General features: G+C 43.7%; 1 protein-coding gene across 5 annotated transcripts in view; it reads left to right on the top strand.

The window, feature by feature from the left end:
- Window positions 1-22471, top strand: part of RTN4 (reticulon 4) — a 42104-nt gene extending 19633 nt beyond the window's left edge. For 4 of the 5 annotated variants that reach the window (XM_085575755.1, XM_085575754.1, XM_021537684.4 and 1 more), the window contains 6 exons: window positions 12017-12224; window positions 14037-14175; window positions 19136-19205; window positions 19857-19903; window positions 20928-20986; window positions 21398-22471. In XM_085575755.1, coding sequence (XP_085431881.1) covers window positions 12017-12224; window positions 14037-14175; window positions 19136-19205; window positions 19857-19903; window positions 20928-20986; window positions 21398-21440 — 566 coding nt within the window. In that variant the 3' untranslated portion in view covers window positions 21441-22471. Of the gene's footprint in view, window positions 1-4813; window positions 4964-12016; window positions 12225-14036; window positions 14176-19135; window positions 19206-19856; window positions 19904-20927; window positions 20987-21397 lie in introns of those variants that run through there. The other variant, XM_021537686.4, reaches the window with a different exon arrangement.
- The last annotated feature ends 666 nt before the right edge of the window (window positions 22472-23137 follow it).

The raw sequence follows: 23137 nt of genomic DNA, 5'->3' as shown, positions 1-23137 counted from the left end.
GTCAAGGGGTTAATTGCTTAGAGCTCAGACTACTTTAAAGAAAAGCTAAAGCAAAACACTGCACTTAATATAAGAGCTTTTGTGTTAGTTTTTTTTAAAGGGACACCTTTGGAGAGGGTCTTTAATCATTGCATAGATGTAGCAGGCTGGGTGTGGCAAGTCCCTGCCTGGGGATGGCAGCCCCTCCTTATGGATCTGAGGAGGACACAGCTGCTGCTCTTCCATCTGTGGGAAGCTGCCACAGAAGCTGCAGAGACCCAGCTGCCAAAGCAGAGAGGAGGAGTTTGAACAGTGTCATCACTCTCCCATCCATGGCCCAGTGCAGGGACAGGGCCCAGGTCTTTCCAGTGTGCTGTGAGCTGGGCTGGGGAGCTGCAGCCTCTCAAGTATTGTGTTCACTCTGGAGAGAGCTGCAGTTTTCATTTTTGGCATGCTGTGCTATTGGGAAGAGAATTTTTTGCTTTATGCCAGAGGAACACTCACTTAAAGCTAAAGAGATGAGAATACCAACTCAAAAATGGGCCATTTTTTCTGGATTTTTCCCCACACTCTGCTGTTTTGCAAGATATAGAAGTGGACTTTAGAGACAAACCACAAACATCAGTTGTCTGCTTTAAATACCACACTGCTTAGGCACAATTTCAGAGTATCATTGAAGAACTAACAAAGAGGGATTGTTCATCACAAGGCCAAGTGCATCTGTGTATGTGTTTGGCCTTCTGAGTCTACCTTTGTTCTTTAGGGCTTTTTTTCCTACCCATCAGTGGAACTGAAATAGATTTCACTGTTGTCTTAAGACTTGTGGAATTCAGCTGGTGTGATGGTGTGACTGATGCTTGTTAAAGCTTTAATCTGAACTGCCTTACTGGTGCACTTAAATCCAAGGTTGTGGAATGCTTACTTAACGGTGCTATATTTTGGAAGCTAACCTAGATGCCAGTGTGTTGTAACTTCCCACAGCCTGGGGAAGTTACAGTGGGCTGTGGGGAGCTAACAGGGATTCTAAAAAGGTTGCAGATACTTTTTTAACTTATTCAGTCCACTGAAGCAAATGTAAAGCTTTGAAGAGCATCCTGAGTTGAAGGAGGTTTGTTAAATGGTGCTTGGCACACCCTTGGCTAACTTGGACAGATTTAAGAAATGCACAAAAGCAAAAAACCCCAAGCCCAAACAAATTCAGAACTGTAGGTAACAACTGGAACAATTTTAAGGGCAAACTACCCCTGCAACACCAGTAATTTCTACTGTCTTGAATACAGTAATTTTTTTATTTTCAAGTTTGTATATCTCAGTAGCTGCTGTATTTGACTTTGAACAAATAGCCTTGCTTCTCTGTCCCCCTCACCAGACCTCAGATACTGATTCCTGAGCTCCATCAATGCACTGCCTGGTAAGATGTGACCTCTGAGGACAGCTCCTGTGGGTTCAGGTGCTGCTGCCCCAGCTCCTGCAGGAGGGGTGAGCACCAGGCCAGTGCAGCAGGTGCTGGGGAGCCACGGATTAGGGCTAGCCTGTGTGACAGGACTCTAAGGCCATCTATTGTTTGTCATCGAGGTGGAACCTCAGCTCCTGCTGGACAGGAAGGGATCCATCCAGGTTTGGAGAAATTCCCAACTCCTGAAATGAGTTTGAGAGGTGAAAGCTAAATATACACATTGCATATCTCAACCCTTCTGTTGCACATACTTTCTTCTCTCATACAGATCATTAATCCTCCCCAAGCCCATGCTTTCCACAAACCTAGTTTTGATTGATGTGATGTGGAGTTTTTTATATTATTGAATTCTAGACTCAAAATCTCTTGCTACAACAAAGTTATGTACTAAAATGGAAATTGGCAGTTTAAATCCCTCAGTGTGTCCATGTTGAGTATTACAATAATATTTGGAAGTAACGTTGAGCTGTTTACCATCAAGACACTCAGTTTCCCAGAGCACCCTTGTGTCTCATGGTGGGTTTCACCACCAGCTCTGCAGACATTCCCTTCAGATTAAATCCAACTGGTTTGTTTGCTTTCATTCCAGGCACTCAGAAATCCAGCTAATTAATAATATTTTACATTTCCTGGATTTTCTTGGGGGGCAAATACAAAGGTAAAGCCCAGGTGGGAAATGTGCTTTGAGAGGGTGGTACTAATGCTGAATCTTTCTTTTTCCTCCTACAACATGAGAGTAGAAACCAAATACTTCTTGTGATGCTGTAATAGAAACCAGGTCATTGCAGTTGTGTGAATCTTAAAGGACATTAGAAGTTCTGTCTGATACCAGCTGTACCCATTTGGGGAATTTCTGTTATTTTCTGTGTTTGTAGTGAGTTAAATGGCACCACTCAGCAGATAGGAGGTGTTTGGGGTTTTTTTTATTTTCACTGGAGAAAAAATGCCTTGGAACATCTCTGAGTTTCTTTCAGAAGCAGATTGGTAAAATTCCATTTAATTCACCATAAAATATCTTGATTTAATTCCATCTCATTGTAGTCTTATATTCTTTGCTTGTTCAGGTCATCTTTTATGCTACCATGTAAATAGTAATAAATGGAGAGTTCCAGAGGGAGGAGAATTTGCAGAGGAGGAGGAGGAATGAGGGAATAAAACAAACCAAATGAGTGAAATTTTTATGAAAGAAAGGCACAGACCTGCTGTGTTTCATTAGAGCTCTAGTGACCCCTGTTGAAAGGCAAAGACTTGTGTCGCTGAGGCTCTGAAAGAACAAAGCCTGAGGGAAGTTCCTTCAGAGAGGCAGAATTAGGGAGAAAATGGAGCATTTGGGCCAAGTTCCCAACTTTGCCAGATAGGCGCCAGCACTGAGGGGGAGCAGAGGGAGGTGCAGTGCTGTTCTCAGTGCCCCTGCTCAGGGTGATTTAATATGTGAGTAGTGAGTGAGTAAAGCACTTGCCTGCCAGGCAGCAGCTCCGTGGAGCCTGGGGCGTGCCATGATGCATGTCCAGAACTGATTATGTCTGACTTGTCTGGGGGACCTGATAATGCCACCTCCTCTGTACTTGGTGTTCAAATGTGCTCTAGAGGCAGGTGTACAGTATCCCTGCTGAAAACAGCTTCTCCAGAAGTTTGGCAGTGCTGGTGCCCACTTTATGTACAGCATAGGGGCCCCTCTTGCCTAAAATGGGAGATGCATTTCATTTTGGGTGTGTTTGCATGGAGTGGTGAGAATGGTGCTATGCAGAGAGTCAAGAGGAGGATCTGGGGGCCAGAGGCACTCCTGGAAAGCAGCGAGCACACACTGGAGATGGGAGAAACGGGACTGGTGGTGCAGCCACTCTACTGTGGCCACAACAAACTCTGGTTAGACAGAGTTGAATAAATACACTATTTTAAGTATAAGAATATAAACGTGAAATAAAGAGGCTTTAATTTGGTATCTTTAGAAATTAATGGAAAGAGCTTTGAATGCACAATGTTTTTGGCAAGTTTAATGACAGTGCAAATATGGAGGGAAACTCACAGATTTTGGTGGTTTCCAGTTCAGCTTGAAGACAGACGCAGATTCTCAGAGATGTTTTGTACCTTTTTTTTTTTTTGTATAGTTGCAGCTTTTCACATTTGCTTGCACTGTGATATTTGAATATACACTCCCTACCTACCTCCTATTTTGGATTTGTTTGGATTTACCTGTTGCAATTGGAACTGAAATGCACACCTTTGTATAAGTTAAAAAGAGATGTAACCGGTCTTGATGTCAAAGGAGGCCTTAAATGTATGTAGTAGTTGAAGTCAAAACCAGGGCTTTTGGGTCTCTTTGTAGTAATCTTTCTCAGTGTAAGATTGTTCTAATGAAAAGTTGAACTGTCTATTTAAGGTCTGAATCAGGATCTCTAGCTCTCCTGGTCTACAGTATTTTCATGAAAATGTGGGAATGCTATTTCTTCTTAAGAAAATGGTGTACTAGTTTTCTAATAGGCTTTGGAGCAGCCCTGGAAAGATTTTAGCTTTCTGTTGTTAGCTCCAGATCTTAAGAAGAAACTCCAAACTAGAGAAGAAATTGTGGGTTCTTTCAGCAGGGATGGAAACAAAATGGCATCAGGATTCCCACAGTTCTTCTCTTTCAGATTCAGAGTTGTAGTTCACACTCCTCTCCTGTTTGTGCAGTACTTTCCAAATGCTACTTTCTATATGTTGGTACTGTAAACTGTCAGGTTCCTGTTTTTATTTAAATGAAGGGAACCGTTAATTGTCAGGTCAGCAGCTGCCAACGGAGAATGCTGATGTAAAATAAAAAAGGAGAAGGTGTTTGCTTGTAGGAATTGGGTAAAGGGCTGAGTAACTTTTTCTGCAGCCTTCCTTAAGCGGAATAAACACGGCTGAGCAGCTCCCAAGAACTAAAGATGCCAGGAAAAGGATTAATCATGTTCTTCATGAACCTCTGCTTTTGTTCCAGGCACTGAAAGGGTCCTTTTCCGTTTTCCTTCACGCTGCTTGTTGTGAAGGGAGAAGTGTTACAAAGATGTCTCTGTTAGTCCTCCAGCAGGCAGACATTAGTTTACAGAAACCCGAGGGGAAGCCATACATCTGGGAGGTTTGTAAACGCCTTTGAACCTCTGTTTGAAAAGCAATCTATTTAAAGCTCGTCTGGTGACTACTTTTAGCCGGGCCGCGAAAAGCCGCTTAGCGCGGCCGGGCTTGGTAGCCCTCGCTGCCGGCCGCGCGGTGGGGCCGCCGCGCCGGGAGGAGCCGCTCCCCCGCGCCAGCGCTCCTTGCCGGCGCTCGGGGCCGCGCCGGGCGCAGCGGGGCCGCGCCGTGCCGTGCCAGCACTGCGTCAGCTCCACACCCCGTCAGCTGACCCGCTCCTGCAGCACCAGTGCAGCACCACTGCGGAGCCCGGGGAAGCCCATGGTTCCCTCCCTGAGCTGCAGGGCACTTCTCCCGCAGCTCTCCCCTCTTGGAATGCATAATTGATAATCCCAGCTGGAGAGATGGACAGTCAGCCGAGCAGTTGGAAGGATAAGGGTATTTATTCTTTCGCCTTGTTTCCTTATTTTATTCCTTTTGAGGTGCCGCGGGGCCGTTTTCAGCAAATGGTGTCTATAGCATGTATTTATTTGATTGTGAAATGTAGCCGAAGATGTGGAGTCTCTTTGTGCCACGTGCAGAAATATAAAAGCTGCAGGTTAAAATGGGTGAATACAAGCAATGCAGAAGAATAAATACTTTATGTAGGTGAAATGACTTGTGTGACACTGCAGTTCTTTTCCAGTCCTACAGAGAATATTAATGAAGGGCTTGTTTTAGTATGCACAGCACAAACACTGGCATAGTCTGAATTTAGTCCATAGTCCTTGGAAATTTCGAGATTATTAATAATCTAACGATACTATCCATTAACTGTAAAACCCCACGTAATTGCAGGTGATGTTTTAGTATTTTTAAGAGGAGAAATTGCATGCAGGCTACAGCAGGGTGGGGATATTTTCTCTTAAAATCTGTTTGAAATAGACCCTTAATCCCGTTTGCTTTGGATCGTTCCTAATTGTCAAATTCTAGGTAAAACTGTATCTGTTTTTTCAGAGTTTACAGCCATAATATTATTTTTTTTTAGGTAAATAAGTGGCTAGCCTTAAATTAGTATGGTGCTGACCTTTGTTCCTGTAAGCACCAATGGGAGATCTCCAGTGTAAATCTCTGTGGATCATTACGTTAGTGTTCAGTGTGTTAGAGTTTAAGCCTTATTTGAATAAGTAATCTTCATACTTTATCAACAGGACAAGCTTTAAAACAATTTAATAATCTCTAAATACTTAAATATATTTTAACAGGACCTGTCGTGCTTGGTGCTTGTGTAGTTTTCCTCTTTTTTTGGGAATTATTGTTCAAAATCTGGGGTTTTTCATATTCTACTTGGACAAAATTGCTATCTCTCTAAAATCCATAGAATGCTTTTTCAGAACCTAAATATATAGCAAAAAAGTCCTGAAGGTGAAAACACTATGCCCCTGCAAAATCAGATTCTTAAAGTTTAATCTTTCTTTAAAGGGTTGTAAAATATCAGGAAAAGTATTATGCAGTGTTTAGTAACATATTCTTGTTGATACGTAAGTAATTTAAATGTTCAAGGCTTCATACATCAGGACTGAAATTTGTGGGGATGAGAAGGAAGGGGGGACAAAAAAAGGGCTGAAGTCAGAATGTTTTGGTAAAAATTGGAAGGCAAGTTCTCTTTTTGTCTTCAGGCCCGATTTTCAGGTTTGTTTTACAACCAGCCTGGCAGGGGTGGTACTGATCTGAAAGCACATTTCCAACACTGGAATTTGAGGCCTTGAGAATAGTGGAATTTGTTTCGGTTTAAAAACCCTGAACTGCCTATCCTGAGAAGAGATCAGGTCTAAAAGAAAATGGAAGCAGAAATGAAGGGGTTTGGGGAAGCAGAAGACCGTAGTTGTTCTTGTTTTGCAGCTGCTGTTGAAATCTGGTTTAGAGGTGGTGGTTTTTTTTTTTTTTTTTTTTTTTTTAAGAACAAGATGAAGATACTGTGTTTCATGTTCTTCTTTCCTTAGGTCAGGCTCCAGTGGCATGGAAAATGATGGGTAAAGTTCAGGGACTGATTGCACTATTCATCAAGCCCCAAAATAAATACAGAAGCAAATATTGCAACATGCTTGCAATATTTCTATGCTAAAAAATTACTTTAAAAAAAAAAAGAAATCTAAAACCAGAGAAGAGCAAAAAAGTATAATTTGTAGTTGGACTTCACAGCTGAAACACTGCTTCCTAATGAATATAATCTTAAATTTAGATTTGGTTAATGTGTTGTAGTTGAAGAACGAGCATAATGCAAGTGGTACAACCTTTGGCATTGATTAATACGTGTGGTATCAACCATCTAGATAGGATGAAACGGGTCTACCCTGGGAGTAGCATGATTTTAATTTTTAATGCTCTTGAAGATAGGCCCTATGGAGTAATTGGTAGTAAAATGTAACATTTATTTATTTATTTAATTTTTAGTTATTTCAAGGAATTGTCAGGTTTTAATGGCTGAATATTGATATGATGGTATGGTGAACAGTGGAGCTATACTCCCAGGTTATCCCAGGATTCTTTTCTAATTAATGAGTAGAAATCTCTCTGAATTTTTGTTTAACTGATGGCAAAGATTCCATAGGCAACCTTTATCATGAATAACTGGGGCTTTGGAATGGTTTTCCCAGTTGGTACATTGTGCACACATGCACGAGTAGAATCTGCTCAACTTGAAAAGAAAGGAAAATGTTGCTTTGGCTCATTAGGTAATATATGGCAATTGATTTTTTTTTTTTTTTTTTTTTTTTTTTTTTTGAGAATCTGGTAGTGTTTGCCTCGTTCTAGGATGTACTTGTGAAATCTGCATTACTTTTTTTGCTGGGGTTGTAGTGCAAATGTGCCAAGCCTGAGCTGTGCGTGTGCAGCCTTGTTCTGTGCCCTCTGGCACCCAGCTGGGACCACCTGCCCATCGGTCCCGCTGGATGTGCTGCTCCACGGGGATGCCTGTCCCTGTGACAGGCACAGCTCTGTTGATGGCAGTCCCATGTGCTTGGCACCACTTGCAGTCCTGCTGTCACCATCCAGTTTCTCCAGCCAGGAGCTGGGGGTTGTTCCTGGCTTGCGGGGGGACAGTCAAGGACCGAACTGACTTCTGATGTGTCTGATGGGGGTAAATGGAGGCTGCACCTTTGTTGCCTGGTCTCTGCCCCTGTTAGGATGTAACCAGGATTTTGAATAATCATCCTGATGCAGGAAGCCTTGAAAATGTCAAACCCTGGTCTGTGGTGGTGCTCAACACACCAACCACTGGATGGTTGATGGCTTCTCCTGGGGGTTGGGCTATGTCCAGCGGGGCTGCCCCACTCCAGTGGAACTGCAGGGTCAGCACTCGGGTTCTCTGCACAGGCATCAGGAGAAACCCTGAGGATCACATCCTATGTGATATGAAGTTTATTATGTGTAAGGGGAAAAGGCCTCTGAGCAGAAACGCAGAGCAATTTGTGGTTGTGGATTTTCTCCCCAGCAGCTTTCCTGCTCAATGCCAGATCGTGCTGCAGCCGTGCTGGAAGCTGCCCGTTCTCAGCGCTGCTGTCCCATTTCTCTATTGGCACAACGCTAAATTGAGCCAGAAAAGGCTCCTCCCTGTGCCTCCTCGCTGTTGCTGGGAGAATATAAGGGCTCCGTGCCTACCTTTACGTCACAGAAAGGTTCCAGTGTAACAACGCCTGTAAATCGTACAGTGTTTTTTTCCCCCCTCTCCCCTCCCCTTTGACACAAACAGCCTTTCTTCGGGGCTGAAGCGCGGGGTTTGTTGGGCTGTGAATACAGGATAGAGGGGAGTTGTTCACTGTGCAGGGAGCCCGTGGCTCCGCAGCTGCATTCCGAGCGCTCAACGCGCAGGCGGCCACTGGCGGGGCGGCCGCCGCTGGATCGGGGATGCAGCGGGCGGAGGTTGCGTAGCTCCGACCTCCGAGCGCCCTCGCAGGAAGTGGAAAGCGCCGGGAGCGAGCCGTGCCCGGGCTGGCTGTTTGCAGCACGCTCAAGATGGATGCCAAAACGGGTTAGTTCCTTTTTCCTGGTTTTATGTGGCACACCTGAGCTCAGCCCCTTCGTAGGTCTCGCTTTAATTGCTCTTTCTTAAATAAACAAAACCCAAAAAAGCAAGACAGGGTTGCTTGGTTCGGGGTTTTTTAGAAAGAGGATTATCAGGTTAAATATATCAGACCGCTTGTTTTTGTCATTAAAACCAGATATGACTTTCTCAGTTTTAAGTTAAATAACTGAAAGGAAAATACTTTAAAAAATACAGCACCAAAGCTATTGCAGCACTTGCTTTAAAAGCAAAATGTAACTGGATGAGTTGTGCATGTAAGGCACGGATGGTACAGGACTATTTTTAGACGTGCCAAGTGACAGTTCGTGCTTACCAAATGTAGGCAGCTGTTGTTCTTTCAGAATACGTCTGCAAGATGTGTATTAATATTATTTATTTTATTATATTTCATATTATATAAAATGCAGCTCAAAACAGTTTCCATAAGGAAATATGTTGCAGGGCTGTTGCTTGAAAATAGGTTTGGGGTTTTTGTGTTTCTGGTTTTATTTCTAATCTGCTTTGAATATCTTGTGTGTAAGTTTAAGCCAGAAAGCTGTTTTTACTAAAGCTTTTAATCTTTTCCTGTTGAAATAAATGCAAATAACTTGTTTCTGATCAATTAGAGAATACAGATGAGTGGCTTCATCTGCTTTCTTGGACTGCAAAATTGCAAAGCAGTTTTTCAGTGACTTAAACACCGAATTTCCTTTGAGGAATTTACGATTATATCAGATCCCTATGTCATTAAGCCTACGCTCCTTTGGTCATTGTCCAAACGGAGTGGAGATGAAATTAGGGAAAATGTTTTATGAGCAGCTTAACTCTGGTCCGGGAGCTCCTTGTGGGGATTTTTTCTTATTGATTACCGAGAACAAAAGACTTGATGGGGCGCTAAAGGCCATTTGGCTTTTGCTGTGTACTTTAATTCCAGCAATGTACCTTTGTTTCTGGCGTTCTGAAACTGTGGTACTGATGAATTGCTCTCTTTATGTTCCTTATAATTCGGATAATGCATTAATGCATGGAATAAAGGATTTCCTATGGAGCAGGAAGAACCCACAGCTTTAAACCATGCAGAGAGGATGGAATAGCTCGTTTACAGAAGTAATGCTGTCTGCAGGCAGAGGAGCAGGGCTCATACTGAATGTGTCACCTGATACAGGGGTAGCGTCAAATTCGAGTGCATGGATGCTCAAATTGCAACATTTAAAAATAAACACAGTTTCAATACTTGCAGTAAATGCTAAAAAAAATGATGCCTTACATGATTTAAGAGCACAAAATCCACTAACTGTTTTTATCAAGACTAGTAGTGAAGATCTCACTCAGGTGTTGAGGCTCCTTGCAGCTCAGTTTAGATTTACAGGTTTACAAGGATTATTAGGTCAATCACACAATTTTGCTGATGTTTAATGCAAGGTGTGCAGAGACAATAATAGACAATAGAAAGAAAAAGTTAAATTTTGAGATTGCAACCCACACAACAGCAGATCTATGATGACTTGATTTTGTTTATTTGTTCGACTTTTTACAAATACTAAAGAAAGTTTGTATTGCTTGGAGCCTGGGCTGCAGTGGAAGGAGGACTTTGGATTGGAGGTGCTGGGAAAGCAGGAGCGTTGCCTCCTGGCAGTGCTGCTCTATCTCTGCCCCCATATGTTTGTGCAGTCACATGGTGACAGCGCCAGGCCCTGATCTGGCTGGCTCCTGCTTTCTGGGATGGTGTTGGCATGGCACGGGCAGCCAGGCTGGAAGAAAGGAGTGGGATGGATGGTGTTGGAGGGGTGAGGCTCTTCTTTCCACAGCACTTCTGGTCTGCAGTAAACTGAAGGTGTTGGTGCAGCTGTTACCTGGCTCTTTCTATGGAGCTGCAGGAAACTTCTGCTGAAATGTGAATTAAATATTGGGGTTAGATACTTTGCATTAGGTTGGGTTCAAGTTTCTGACCATGGTTTTCATCTTGCCTGCTATGCGGTATAGTTTCCATGTTGGAATAACTGGGAAGAGCTTCAGCTCTTGAGAGCCTGGGAAAACCCACCTAAGGGTATTCTCAGTTCAGTCAGAGAGAGAGTTTCTAACCAGGCTAGAGCTTGGGAAAGAGTAGCAAAGGAATGTAAATAATTCTCTATCTCTCTTGTTGTTCACATTGTTTATAGATATGTTCTGCCACCGTGCATCATTCACTCACAATGCTGTGAGATGTTTTTACTTTAAGACCAATGAAATTAGTCTACACTATACTCTGTATAAAAGACCATGTATGTAAAATAAAGTAATTAGTGTTAACATCACCTAACCTTCTGAACTAGAGTTCTTTCATTCCCATCCTGCCTCAACGGTGACACCCACCCCAGCCCCAGGGGCTTTGGCATGTTCTACCTAAGAAAGGTTTACACAGACTTTGCCCTACTGAGGCAACCAAGTGTTGAATATTGGATCATTACTGTGTTTTCATCCTGCAAGAAATAATAGACAAATTCTACTACAAATTCTACTTTTTAAAAATACTGTCATCCAAATAATCTGTTCCAAACTGTGATACACTGTTTTACAGTTAATTTTGCTGATGTTTAGGATGAGACAGGATTACTAAATGTGTAGTGGAATATGTTTCTGTAATTCATCTTGAACTCTGTCTCTGTTAGGTTATTGCTGTTAACAAACACATCTGCAGTGGGTGTGTTAAGCCATTACCTATGCCTTGTGCAAGTGTGTTCTTTGCTCTGAACAGTGATGCTAAAAATGGCGTAATATTCTGTTCTCTAATGAAGGTCACTTAAGGAAAACTAAACTTGGTTTGCAAATTAAGTCTTCTGCATTGGAGCACAGCAGATTTAGTCTGGATTGACATTTCAGGGAGAGTATTCCCTCTTGATGGCTCAGTCTGTCACCCATAATCAACATTATAAACTCCTATGGGAACGCTTCCATCAAAAGAAAACAAAATGAACTGTTGATGAGTCTGAGCAGCCTTTGCCTCTACCAGGCATAAAGATATAATGGTTTAGAGATCTGTTGAAATCTGTTTAGAGATCTTGTTACCTGTTCTCACAGGGAATTGGAATCAATCTCTCCAGCGAGTGACATCATCAAAATGTCTGACAATGAAAGGAAATGAAGCACAAACTGCTGTGGTTCTGGTGCAGAACATAGCACAGTAGCTGAAGAGATGAATTCTGACATTGCTTAAAGGCAGCATTGTTGTAAAATTTGAACAATTGCATCTGGGGTGATCCTAATAGCAGTAATCCAAATAATCTGAAGTCAAGAGCTGAACCAGTACTAAATAACCTATTTCTAGTTGTGATTTCAGCTCTGGTTTGATGTGGGTTCTCAAGTTCCACTCTTGGTGACTCGCAGCAGTTGAGTGAATAATGAAAAATTGCTGCCTTGATATGAATGCCAGAGGTGTCTTGTTCTAATTTTTTACCTCTTTTAAATTGTAGTTGTTGACCTCCTTTTCTGGCGAGACATTAAGAAGACCGGGGTGGTGTTTGGAGCCAGCTTGTTCCTGCTGCTCTCATTAACAGTGTTCAGCATCGTGAGTGTCACAGCCTACATTGCCCTGGCCCTGCTCTCTGTCACCATCAGCTTTAGGATATACAAGGGAGTTATCCAGGCAATCCAGAAGTCTGATGAGGGCCACCCCTTCAGGTGAGATTTTTATTTTCATGAAGCAAAATTGTGTTTTGGAGAGCAGCAGTGTTGGTGCTGCCAGAAGCAGTGGGTGACACATGCTGTTAAGATGTTGCATAATAACATAAATAGACTCTGCAATGAAAAATGTGTTCCCCACTTTCAGATTTTCTCAGGAGTCATACAGTAAATACAGAAAACAGACTGAGGGCTTGGTACAAGGGATGGAAAACTCGGAATAAATGTTGCAGAGTTTAAAGCATGACAAAGGGCTATTTTAAACTTTTTGAAACTTTTAAGACCTTAAAATGTGTGCTTTAATGTGTAGCAGTGTAGATGTGCTCCCCACTTGCAAGGTCAGTGACAGGGTCCAGGTACCCACTGTGGCAGAGCTGCCTCTTAAGAGAAATAAAACCATATTAACTTGTGTTGGAGGACTTGTAGGTGTGTTTCCTGCTTCCCTGCCAGCCCTATCCCATTCTGCCCAGCCTTGCTTCTCCCTGTTATTAATGTGAGAAGTGGCTCAGTCTTCTCTTGCAGTCTTCAGAAAGTCCTGTTGGCCCCTCTATCTACAGCCCTTTTACTAGTTTGGCAGTGTTCCCATCTTCTGTAAGGCAAAACAAAATGTAGGTTTCCCTCCATTCCTCCCAGACCATGTGCAGTGGCTCCTTTTCCAGTGGGAGCCAGTCTGTGGGACAAAATTATGGGGAAAAAACACCATCCCGTTAGGGTGAACATTCCTAGCTGAAATCCTGCTTGCTTCTCATTATCCAAACAACAATTTCAAGCTTCTTCTTAGCAAGAACAAGCAGAACTTTTTTCTACTTGCGGTCTTTCTGCAGTTTTTTTCTAAAAATACTGATAATCCTAAGTAGCTTCCGGACATTCATGCCCAGCATACCTGGTTGCTTACTTTTTTCTGAATAGCTTGTCCACAAGTAAAGGATATTTTTACTTGAAGAATCTTGTGAGAAGAATTGGATTTTTGATGCAGGTGCCGAGTATTCTGTGGATGAGCTCGGAAGGGTGAGCAGATGGAAACCAAAGATGGATGGCAGAATGTAGCCTTGAAATGGCCACTTGCTGTAGTTACCATTTGAAGTATTTTCATTTGTCTTGGACTTGCCACAAGGTCATGTTTAGCTTTACCTTAAATGACATACATAGGAGCATTGTGCAATTTTCATATTAAAAAATCCCCAAACTAAACCTCCCCAAAGCAGAATCCCCCCCTAAACAAAAGTTTAACAGCTGTAAAATGAGCTCCATTTTACAGATGTGCTGCACTGCTCCTTCTGCCTCCAGCATGCACGTTAGATAAATAATTTATACTTTGTTTAAAGACCTCAAATTGCCATAGCCACTGCAACTAGAGATAAGTGACAGCTGTGGGAAGGGAACATATAACCAGATATGGGTTTGTATCTTTTATGTAAAAGAACTGCTCTCACTAGCTGTAAGAATTTTTTGTCTCAAATGAGAAATTTACCTCATTTTGCTGTGCTATAGTACGTTACAGCTTATTGGCAACTCCACAAGGGCCTTCCAGGGGCAGAAATGGGTATATTGCTTTTGTAGGATTTTTTTTTTCCTTGTCTTAGCCCACTCACCTTTTTTGCCTGGTGCAGGTGACTGAGTAAATAGCAATGAGAAAAAAAAATGGTTTGCTAAGAATAAGGTAGGTTAGTTCTGTTCTGTCCTTTCAGCACTCCTCACACTGTGAAGTTTCTTTCTCTGTAGCACAAAATGGAGGTTCTGTTGGTACTGTGTCTAACACATAGCTCAAGTTTGCAGCACTTTTATGTGAGGTTTCCTGGCTGTCTTCTGCAGGGCTTACCTGGACTCGGATGTGGCCGTGTCAGAGGAGCTCATCCAGAAGTACAGCAACGTCGTGCTGGGCCATGTGAACGGCACCGTCCGGGAGCTGCGGCGCCTCTTCCTCGTCGATGACCTGGTGGATTCCCTCAAGGTGAGTTTGCCTCTGTGAGGACATTGCTGCTGACCGAGATTAGCCAAGTCTGCTGGTCCTTGCAGAATGAGCAATGGCTCTGGTTAAGTAAATAACGAGGTGTCGTTTGCTCTTGGAAGTGTTCTGCACGGAGCTGGAAATCGAGTGCTGCCTGCAGTGACAGTAACTGTAAAGGAGAACTTGGTCTACATATGGGCAGAGCAGCAACAGAAATAAGTAGAAATAAGCTGTGGCTGCCTGCAGCTCCTTGCTAGTGCCTCTCGCAGCAGGAATCTTCTAAAAAAACAAACCATGCTCCAGTCTGGGCATTGAGGGTGTGTCACTGTTGTGTGTGTCTCTCTGGAAAACCTGGCCCTGGGCTAGATTGTCCCAGGCTGGTTTGGAGTTGGTTTTCTGTTTATGTTTAGTGCACAGCTCCCTGTCTTTAAACAGGAGTTTATTTCCACTTTCTGTTGGAATGGTGAGGACTGAGTGATGCCCTTGGGTTACTGGGAAGGTGGACACTTGTTCTAACCCCTGGATTTGGGAGTGAAAGCTGCTGTTTTTAGTGATGGGAATTACTGAAATGGGATTTGCAAATTACTCTACCCAGTGTGAGCAGTGCTGTATAGCAGCTAGAGTCTGTCCATGTAGAATTTAACGGGATTTACTGAGAGTGGCAGATCACAACTGACTGTGAAGAATGGTAATAATTAAACAAAATGTAACCTAAGTAAAAAAAGGGAAAAACCCTACAAAACACTGCAATAAAACCCTCCAAAATAAAAGAATTAGCTAAAAACCGTTCCATTTTGTTCTAGGAGAATTGTATTCTCTCCTTTCAAGCTTTAATTGCCTTTCTTTGTTTCTGAAACTGGTGTTTCTTTTACCTAGTGCAGTGTGTTATCCACTTCTTTTTCAGTTTGCTTAATCTTCTTGAAAAAACTTGCATTTATCCTGCAGTAAATCCCCTTACTTAGTGCTTTGTAAAGTCCTTTGAGTTGTTGCGGAGTTGGGGGAGGGGCTCCTTGTGAAACGTGGGGAAAACCAGGAAGGCTGTCCAAGTCTTTGTTGTAATTGTGCAACAGAAACCTGCAGGCAGATGTCAGAATCTTACCCAGAGTTTGTAGATCCAGTTTCTCATTATGCTTTAAGTTAAACACAGTTGGTGCCAGAAAAGCTGTGCCTGCTGCCCTGCAAGGCTCTGGCAGTGAGACAGTTCCCTCTGGAAGCAAGAGGAGGTGTAAGGGGGCTCTGCTGCTCCTCGACAGATTTCTTTTTTCAGGAGGGAGAGAGAAGGTGGCATATTGGCCTGGGGGTTGTGCAATAATCTCCCTGCTCCTGAAGGGCTTTGCAGGAAAAGGCTTTTGAGGAGCTGGTTGTGCATTCTTCTCTGCACAACCATTTCTTTCTTGTGTTTTGAGTCATGCTCAATAGTGCTGCTGTCAAAGTCCTGTTTGGATCTGACTATTAACAGCACAGAAAACTTTGCAAGGTCACTTGTGTTCCTGATTAAGGCCTTTGTGATACATGCCTTGGTCTGAGTTAGGAAACTTTTCGTACCATTTGTGTAGAGATCCCAACGCCTTACAGTAAAGGAGAAGGAAGCAGTGAGAAGCCAATTGTTGTTTCAATGAACAGTGGTCTGAAAACAAGGCCTTCTGGAGGAATTATGTTAGAAGCAGAATTAATTCCAACCAGAATGTCTTCAAGGCACTTTAATCACTTAAAATACTACAGTCCATAGGAGAGATGTGTTTATTCAGCTGAACGAATTCATTTTCCCTCTATCCTTCTGACATTTAAAATGTTTTATGTAGGTTAATTAGTATAATTTATGGTAGCTGGAAACAACCCTTTATCAGAAACCAGTGAATGTCAGGACAGGTCACAAACACAAGTTAGTGATTTTGAAGAGTTTGCGCTTGAGGAGAACACTGGGATTCCAGGGTCTTATGTAATTATAATGGCCCTGGTTTAAAAAATAAAAATATCTTGGCTTGTGTAGTTTAAACATCTTCACTCTAGGAAACCACATGTTTATGTGTAATTCAAGTTACAGAGCTCTAATGCAGAAAATATCTGCAGGTCAGTCCATTGTGTGTAATAGTTCTGACTGTAAAATCTGTCTTGTTAAGATTTTTCTTCTTCTTTATTAAACAATACTTAGTCAGGAAAGTCTTAAAATGGACTCTAAATATTTATGCAGCACAAGGAGAAATTCCTCGCAGCTCTTGAGGAGCAACTCCAGAGGAGCCCTTGCCAGAGCCCCAGGAGAAGCTGCATTTTGTCCTTGCAAAGGCTGTGCTGGTACTGGGCATCGCTGCTCTTGCTCAGCTCTGAGGCTTTGGGGATCAGAGCTCTGTATTCTGGGTATTCTGTAGCAAAGAAGGGGCATGGGCCACCTCTGGATTTGCCCATTTTGGCTGGCTAAAGTGGTTCAGTCCATCAGCCACACAGGCCTTTCACTGGTGTACAGGTCCTTGGAAGGGTCATGACAAGCTTGGCTCCTGAGCTTCCCCCTCATCCCAGGCAGGTGGGAGGGGCAGAATCGGCTCTGGAGGTGGATCCTGGCCTGCCTTCTGCTTTCTTTTTCTTGTCTTAGACCTTTATTTAGAGGTGTTTTGGGAAGTTTTTAGTGTTTGTAAAGGTCTCTTAGGTATGTTTCAGGTAAGCTTTGTTGTGTCTGTGAGGGTCTCTGGGTTTGCATAGTTTATAAGAAAAAGAAAATAGACACCAGTAGGTAAATGTGGGGTTGAGATGGACTCCAGGATGGATAATCCTTGGAGAGCTTCTTGAAGTGTTAGAGGAGTGCAGAGAGAGGAGTTGTGGAATTAGGGTCTCTCTCCCATCCAGTACTATTATGTGAAGGGGGTTAAAACCTGCATATGCAGTGGTTTATGCTTCTACCCTGATGCTGCTCTGGACAGACTTTGGGTGGAGAGAAGCTTGTGTAGTCAAATATGAACTCCTGGATTTTGCTTAAACCATAAATTCAGTGCTCACTTAAAATAAATAATTGATGATTCTGATACCTCTGATAATGGCTGGACTTTGGGATTGATTTGTGTCTTGTTACCCCTGTGCTTACGTAAACTCACATTTTCTGCCCTGCGCAGACTGATCAGCAGTGTTCATGGCTGCTGAGTTGGCTGGGTGTTTCTGAACTTCAGGAATTGTGTCCATGGGGAGCAGATCATGGACAGCTGTTGGGATACAAGGGAACCACTGTAAACCATCACATACTCAGGGCCTTCTTGCCCAGTGCAAGATGGTGCTTTCCTTCCCTCTCTGGTGGATGTGCTGCATGTGCAGGCTGCTCCAACATGGAAGTGTTTGCTCTAGTAAAATGTCTGATGCAGAGAGGTCAGCTCCAGGCTCACCCTGGCATTGCAGGGCAGAACTGGGCCAGGGGGTTCAGCCAATCTGCTTTATTTTCCTTGAGAAACCTGCCAGAATCCCCCTGCACCACTGGGAATGGTGCAGCCTCTCTGAAGGTTGACTTTGTGCTCCTCCCTGGTGCTGCTTTGTTCCATCTCAGAAGTGCTGACAGAAAAAGAACTGCATCACTTGCAGTCAATGCACCTGAGTGAAGCTCTTAAGTCAACTTGATTTTGTTGCAGGGATCTTGGAATTAAACTTGTATTGACCACCAATGCTCTTACCTTGTTGCTGGCTGTTGATTTTGTTTGGTTTGGATATTTTACATATTTTGATAAGCTAAAATTGGATGATGGGATATGCAAGTTCAGAGTACCTTGGCTGCAGGCCAGTTACCAGGCTCCTGGCTCACACCCACAGTCCTGCAACCATGCCTTGTTTTCCTTGCCAGCACTTTGTGCCCATCCTTTGTTAGGTGTAGCTCCTGCTCATGGGAGTGTTTCCATCCTGGGTTGTTCCAGGTTGTTCCTGGGTTGTGCCCAGGTCTGCACACCCTGGTGCCAGTGCCAGCCTTCTCATGGGTTCTGCTGGAAAACAACCCCATGTGCTGAGCTGGCCAGGGCTGGGGTCTCTGCTCTGTGCAGAGCAAGGGATAAACACTGGGAAAGCTGCTGTTCCTGGCTGCTGCTCAGCTCCTCAGCAGTCCTGCAACTCTAGAAGAAAGCGGCTGATTTTCCTCGGGAGGAATCCTACCCCAAAATAGAGTTGGCAGCCCTCGGTCCCCTCCCACTGCTATAGGTCAGAGGTGTGCCTGGGACACTCCACCTGGCACTAAATGTGGGCAGACCTTTGTGTGGAGCTGGGAAGCGGAGCCTGTGTCCCACCAGGAGCTGGACAAATGCTGTCAGCAGGGAGGGAGAATGGGGCTGAGATAGGGAGCCAGCAGGCAGTGTGGGGCTTTAGGGATGGCTTGGCTCTGACCTGGAGCCAGCTTCCACGTTAGAGCACTTTTCACTCCTCTTGGCCCTAAATTTTTTAACATACTAAGTTTTTTGGGTTTTTTGAAGGAGAAAAGGTAAATCAAGGACACCCTACCCGGTTACCTTCCAGAGAGGCTTTTCCTGATGTGTCAGAGCCTCTGTCTGGTCTAGTCAGAGCATGGCTTGGCCAAGTGGGTGGACACTCGGGTGGCAGCAGGGCCACCATGCACACGTGTGATCTTTCTCTCTGGCTCTGTCGTGCACCAGCACTTTGGCCTCTCTTGGCCTGGCTTGTCCCCTTTCTCTAGAGGATGGAAGGTAGGAGAACTGTATGATTGCCCTTCATTCCTCACCATGGAATTGGCAGTGCCCTGAGAAGGCGCAGGGCAGTGTTTGGGCACTGCTGACCCAGGCTGAATTCAGCCCTGTGATCTGGACACAGGAGTCCACGTATCCCATTACTGAGTCCTTCAGCCATCTCATCACCCAGCTCTGATTACAGGAGGTGTACAAGGGTAAAGTGCGGTTTGGGGCTGTTTAGATTGGTATTTGTGTTTGCAGCAAACCCTGGGATGTCCTGGGCACAGAGTGGGTGCTGACGGGCTCTTTTTCCCTTGCAGTTCGCAGTATTGATGTGGTTTTTCACTTACGTTGGTGCCTTGTTCAATGGTCTGACATTACTGATCCTGGGTAAGTGTGGACTTGTGTTACACACCTGGCACACCAAATAACCTTGGGAAAGCAGTGGGGTCCGGTCAACACTGGGAGGCTGATTCTTTAGCCTTAAGATGTTGCACTTTAAGTTCCTTTTTTTTGATAAAGCAATGGAACAGGTAATTTTGAGTTGTGTTATTGAATTCCTTGAGATTCTATTTCCAGGCATTACACATTACATTTATTGGCAGGTTGTTGTGCTTGTCCCTGTCAGGCTTAGCCTGCCCTGAATGTCATTGCTGTGCTGGGACTTCAGAGGAGGTACAGGATCTGCAGTGGCTGTGTCCCACTGCAGGATTTAATTTCTTATATCCCAGAGCAGGCTAGCTTTCAGGTGTTAGAACCAACTGATGCCTGAGCAGCCTTTGGGAAGAATTTGCATGACCCACTGTGAAAAATGACCTGTGACCAGACTTAACTGTACTGTTGGTGAGACCTGGAGAACAGCTCAGGCTCTCCTTAATAGAGACTATTCAATTTTCTGGCCAACAATTGGTCGTGGGGCTTAATTGTTCATTTTTCTTGTACATTTTTGCAGGACATACCAAGGTGTGGAAACTAGTCCTTGTTCTGCTTGAACACCATCCCTGTTGTCAATATTTATGCATTTGATGTGCTTTTTTCCAGCTTTGATTTCGCTCTTCAGTGTTCCTGTTATTTATGAGAGACATCAGGTAAGTATTTAATAGAATTCATTAAATGTTTCATAAGATCAGCTTGAAGCAAAACCAGAAATAATTAAAATTAATTTCAGTCTTCTGAAGTATTTAAAGACTTTAAAATAGACCTTTACCCAGGAAGCAGGGCCAGGGAACACTAGTTCAGCTTGAAGTTCAACCCGTGCGTGCTTTCCCTTTTCCTTCTTGGTGGAAGAAGAGATTTCTCCAGCAAACAGTTCTGGAAAAGGCCTGATGAACTTGGAGGCCTTTACTACTGGTCCAGCTTTGGTCAGGACTGGAGCAGCACTGGGCATGGTGTGTTAATCCTGCTGTGCCTTTTGGAGTTGATATTCGGATTGGTTTCCCAAAACTCTGTGGAATTTGTAGCCCTGGCAAAAACAGGAGGTGGGAGCTGCTTGGCCCAATTCAGGGCTGCTCTTGGGGAGAGACTCCCATGTTAAAGGAGTAGGGAGGAAGGAGCCAAAGTAAAATGCTTTTGATTAAATTATGGCCAGGGCTGTCTTGGCCAGGTCAGTGCACAGGAGGGGGCTTACCCCTTCGTCTCCCCTTTCAACAGCAAGGCTGCCGTAGGGGCTGGGCTGGGACTGGGGGTAGGCAGAGCAGATGGCAGAGCCTCATGGGGTCCTGTCCATGCTCCTCCTGCACAGGGAGAGGGAGCCCGGGAGCCCCAAGGCTGGAGCACAGACTGTGTGGGGCTTAACCTGAGCCGCTCAATCCTCTGGCCAGGCTGCAGCCTAAGCTGGTTACCCGGCCCAGCTAAGCAGCTTTGCTGTTCTGTGGGGCCCAGCGGGGCCCAGCCTTGCACCTATAACTGGGGCTTGATGGACCAGGGAGAAGCTGGGGATTGATTCCTTTGGGACTTTGCCCACTGTGCCCTCTGGTGCGTGCATTCCTAGAGTTCTGGCATCATACTGGGAAATATACCCCTGGCTGAGCTCCCACTTCTCCCAGAGTTTTGTGAGACTCAGCCAGGCTGCAAAGGAGGAGCTGGGTTGTAACTTTTCTTCTTCAATCCCAGGCCCAAATCGACCATTACCTGGGACTTGTGAACAAGAATGTCAAAGATGCCATGGCAAAGTGAGTTGGTTTGGGTTTATTTATTTTCCTTTGTACTGATAACAGTTCCTGGCACATGTGGCACTCCTGTATAGGACTAATGTAGTCTTCCATGTGCCAGGCCAAGGAGGGAAAAGGGCTCTAACTCGGGGCTGGTTAGGAAATGAGCTCCATTATTGCTGATGTGTATTGAAATGAGCCTCTACTCTTTAATGGAAATCTGTGTATGTCAACCCATTAGTGATACCTGAGCCCCTCAGCAGATGCAGTTGAGGGGGGAAATGAGAAATTCAGCAGTTTCATTGGGCTCAGAGTATAAAACTGTGTTGTGAGGGTTCTTTTCACGTGTTGCTGTTTCTAAGACTGTTGAACCTTTTCTTTTTTGTCTGTTACTCAAACTTACTTTTGTGTGTTTCCTTCTTCCTCTTGCAGGATCCAAGCAAAGATCCCTGGGTTGAAGCGCAAAACTGAATAAAAAAAGCCTGAAGCAACTTATCAATAGAAAAGGAAGTTCATCTTTTAAGGGGGAAAATACTCATTGGATTTACATGGGGAGGGTCAGGGAATAACCCCTTGACATTGCAGTGCAATTTCACAGATTTTATTTTTTAGCAACGCAGTGTTTGAGGAAAAATAACTGTTTTGACTGCCATGTGTTTCATCATCTTTAAGTATTGTAAGCTGCTATGTATGGATCTAAAACTAATCATCTTTCCTTATCCTGTGTGCAGCACTGGCTAATACAAACAACTGAGACAGCTGTACATTTGCTTCATCAGAGGTAGTTCCTGCTGCGTTCCAGAGGTGTAGAGTGGGTGGGGCAGAGGAGAACACTTCCCAGTTTGTGCACTGTGTATGGTCTGTGTAGATTGATGCAGATTTTCTAAAATGAGATGTTTTAGAAGACTATACCAGTTTAGCAAGTTTTGAAAAATCTTGCCTTTTTGGTATGAATATAGCTGTATTGTGATTTTGTTTTATCAGTTGCCAATATATATATATATATGTGTGTTTCACAAAGCTTAGATCTTTCAGCTGCTCCACAGTGCTTTCTACTTCAGAGAACTGACTGAGGCCTGGACAAGCTCCAGAGCACACAAGCTTGAGAAACTAAAGTCTCTGTAAACACTGGCATCTGTTGGAAACAACAAAAGAGAAATGAACAAAGAACCTTCACACAGAGCAAAAGAAACTTACAGCATACACTTTGTTGCACAAATGTACAGTAGTTGATCTTGAGCAAATAATTCTCCAGCTTTCAGGCTCTGATAATCTGTGGACCGAGTATCTAATGCTGCAAATGTTGTTTGGAAACTTAAAGCCCTGTCCTGTTATGCAAGAAATAAGTGAAAATTTTTACACTTGCAGTTTGAGCTGTATTGAACTAAGTCTGTGGAATGCATTGTGAACTGTAAAAAAAAAAAAATCCCAACAAAAGAGGAGAAAAAAAACCCCACAACCCCAAAACTCCAAGTATCAATAAAGCTTATAGACATGATACCAGTATTTGGCTTTCTTGAGGCAAGTTTAATCTATTTGTGTTTATTTGAAGTTCATTGTGATAAATACCCATTGTCCATGGTGGTGGCAGTAGTGTCCCAGTAGAGCGCGGTGTAGGGTGGATTTGTCAGGGTCCCTCTTCTTCTTCTGCAGCATGAAGGAGCTGCTCAGGGCCACCTCCAGAGTCCCAGGGAGCTCCAGAGGGTGTCAGGCTCTTGGATTTTGAAACAGGAGTGGTTAATGCCATTTTCAAGTTTGAAGGAAATAAGTCCCAATAATGTTTCCAGGTCAAAGTGTTGATTCTGATTTAAGAGCTGGACATAGAAAACTTGTGTACAAATTTATTTGATATGCAGATCTTAAGTGAATGGCATCTTGACCGTTGAAAAATAGAAATTCATGCATTAGTATTTCAGTTTACAGTACAATACAGCATTACTTCTGAGCATTTTATACAGGAAGCCAGACCACAGAGACATACAAACCATAAGTAAGTGTTTTCCTGACAGACACTGTTGCAGAGGATAGATAGATACGATTGTTATTTTAGCTAGCCGGATGTCACTTCTACCCTTGGATGAATCCTGGAGTGAAATGGACTGTTCTTCCCACCCTGCAAAAGATTGTGGTTCATCCCACACCTCTGTACCTGCCCCTAAAACAGAGTCTGTA

The sequence above is a fragment of the Lonchura striata genome, chromosome 3, assembly GCF_050655825.1.
Source record: "Lonchura striata isolate lonStrDom1 chromosome 3, ASM5065582v1, whole genome shotgun sequence".
Taxonomy (NCBI): Eukaryota; Metazoa; Chordata; class Aves; order Passeriformes; family Estrildidae; genus Lonchura; species Lonchura striata.
Note: the sequence above shows the minus strand (reverse complement) of the source record. Positions and strands in the feature narration are given on the sequence as shown.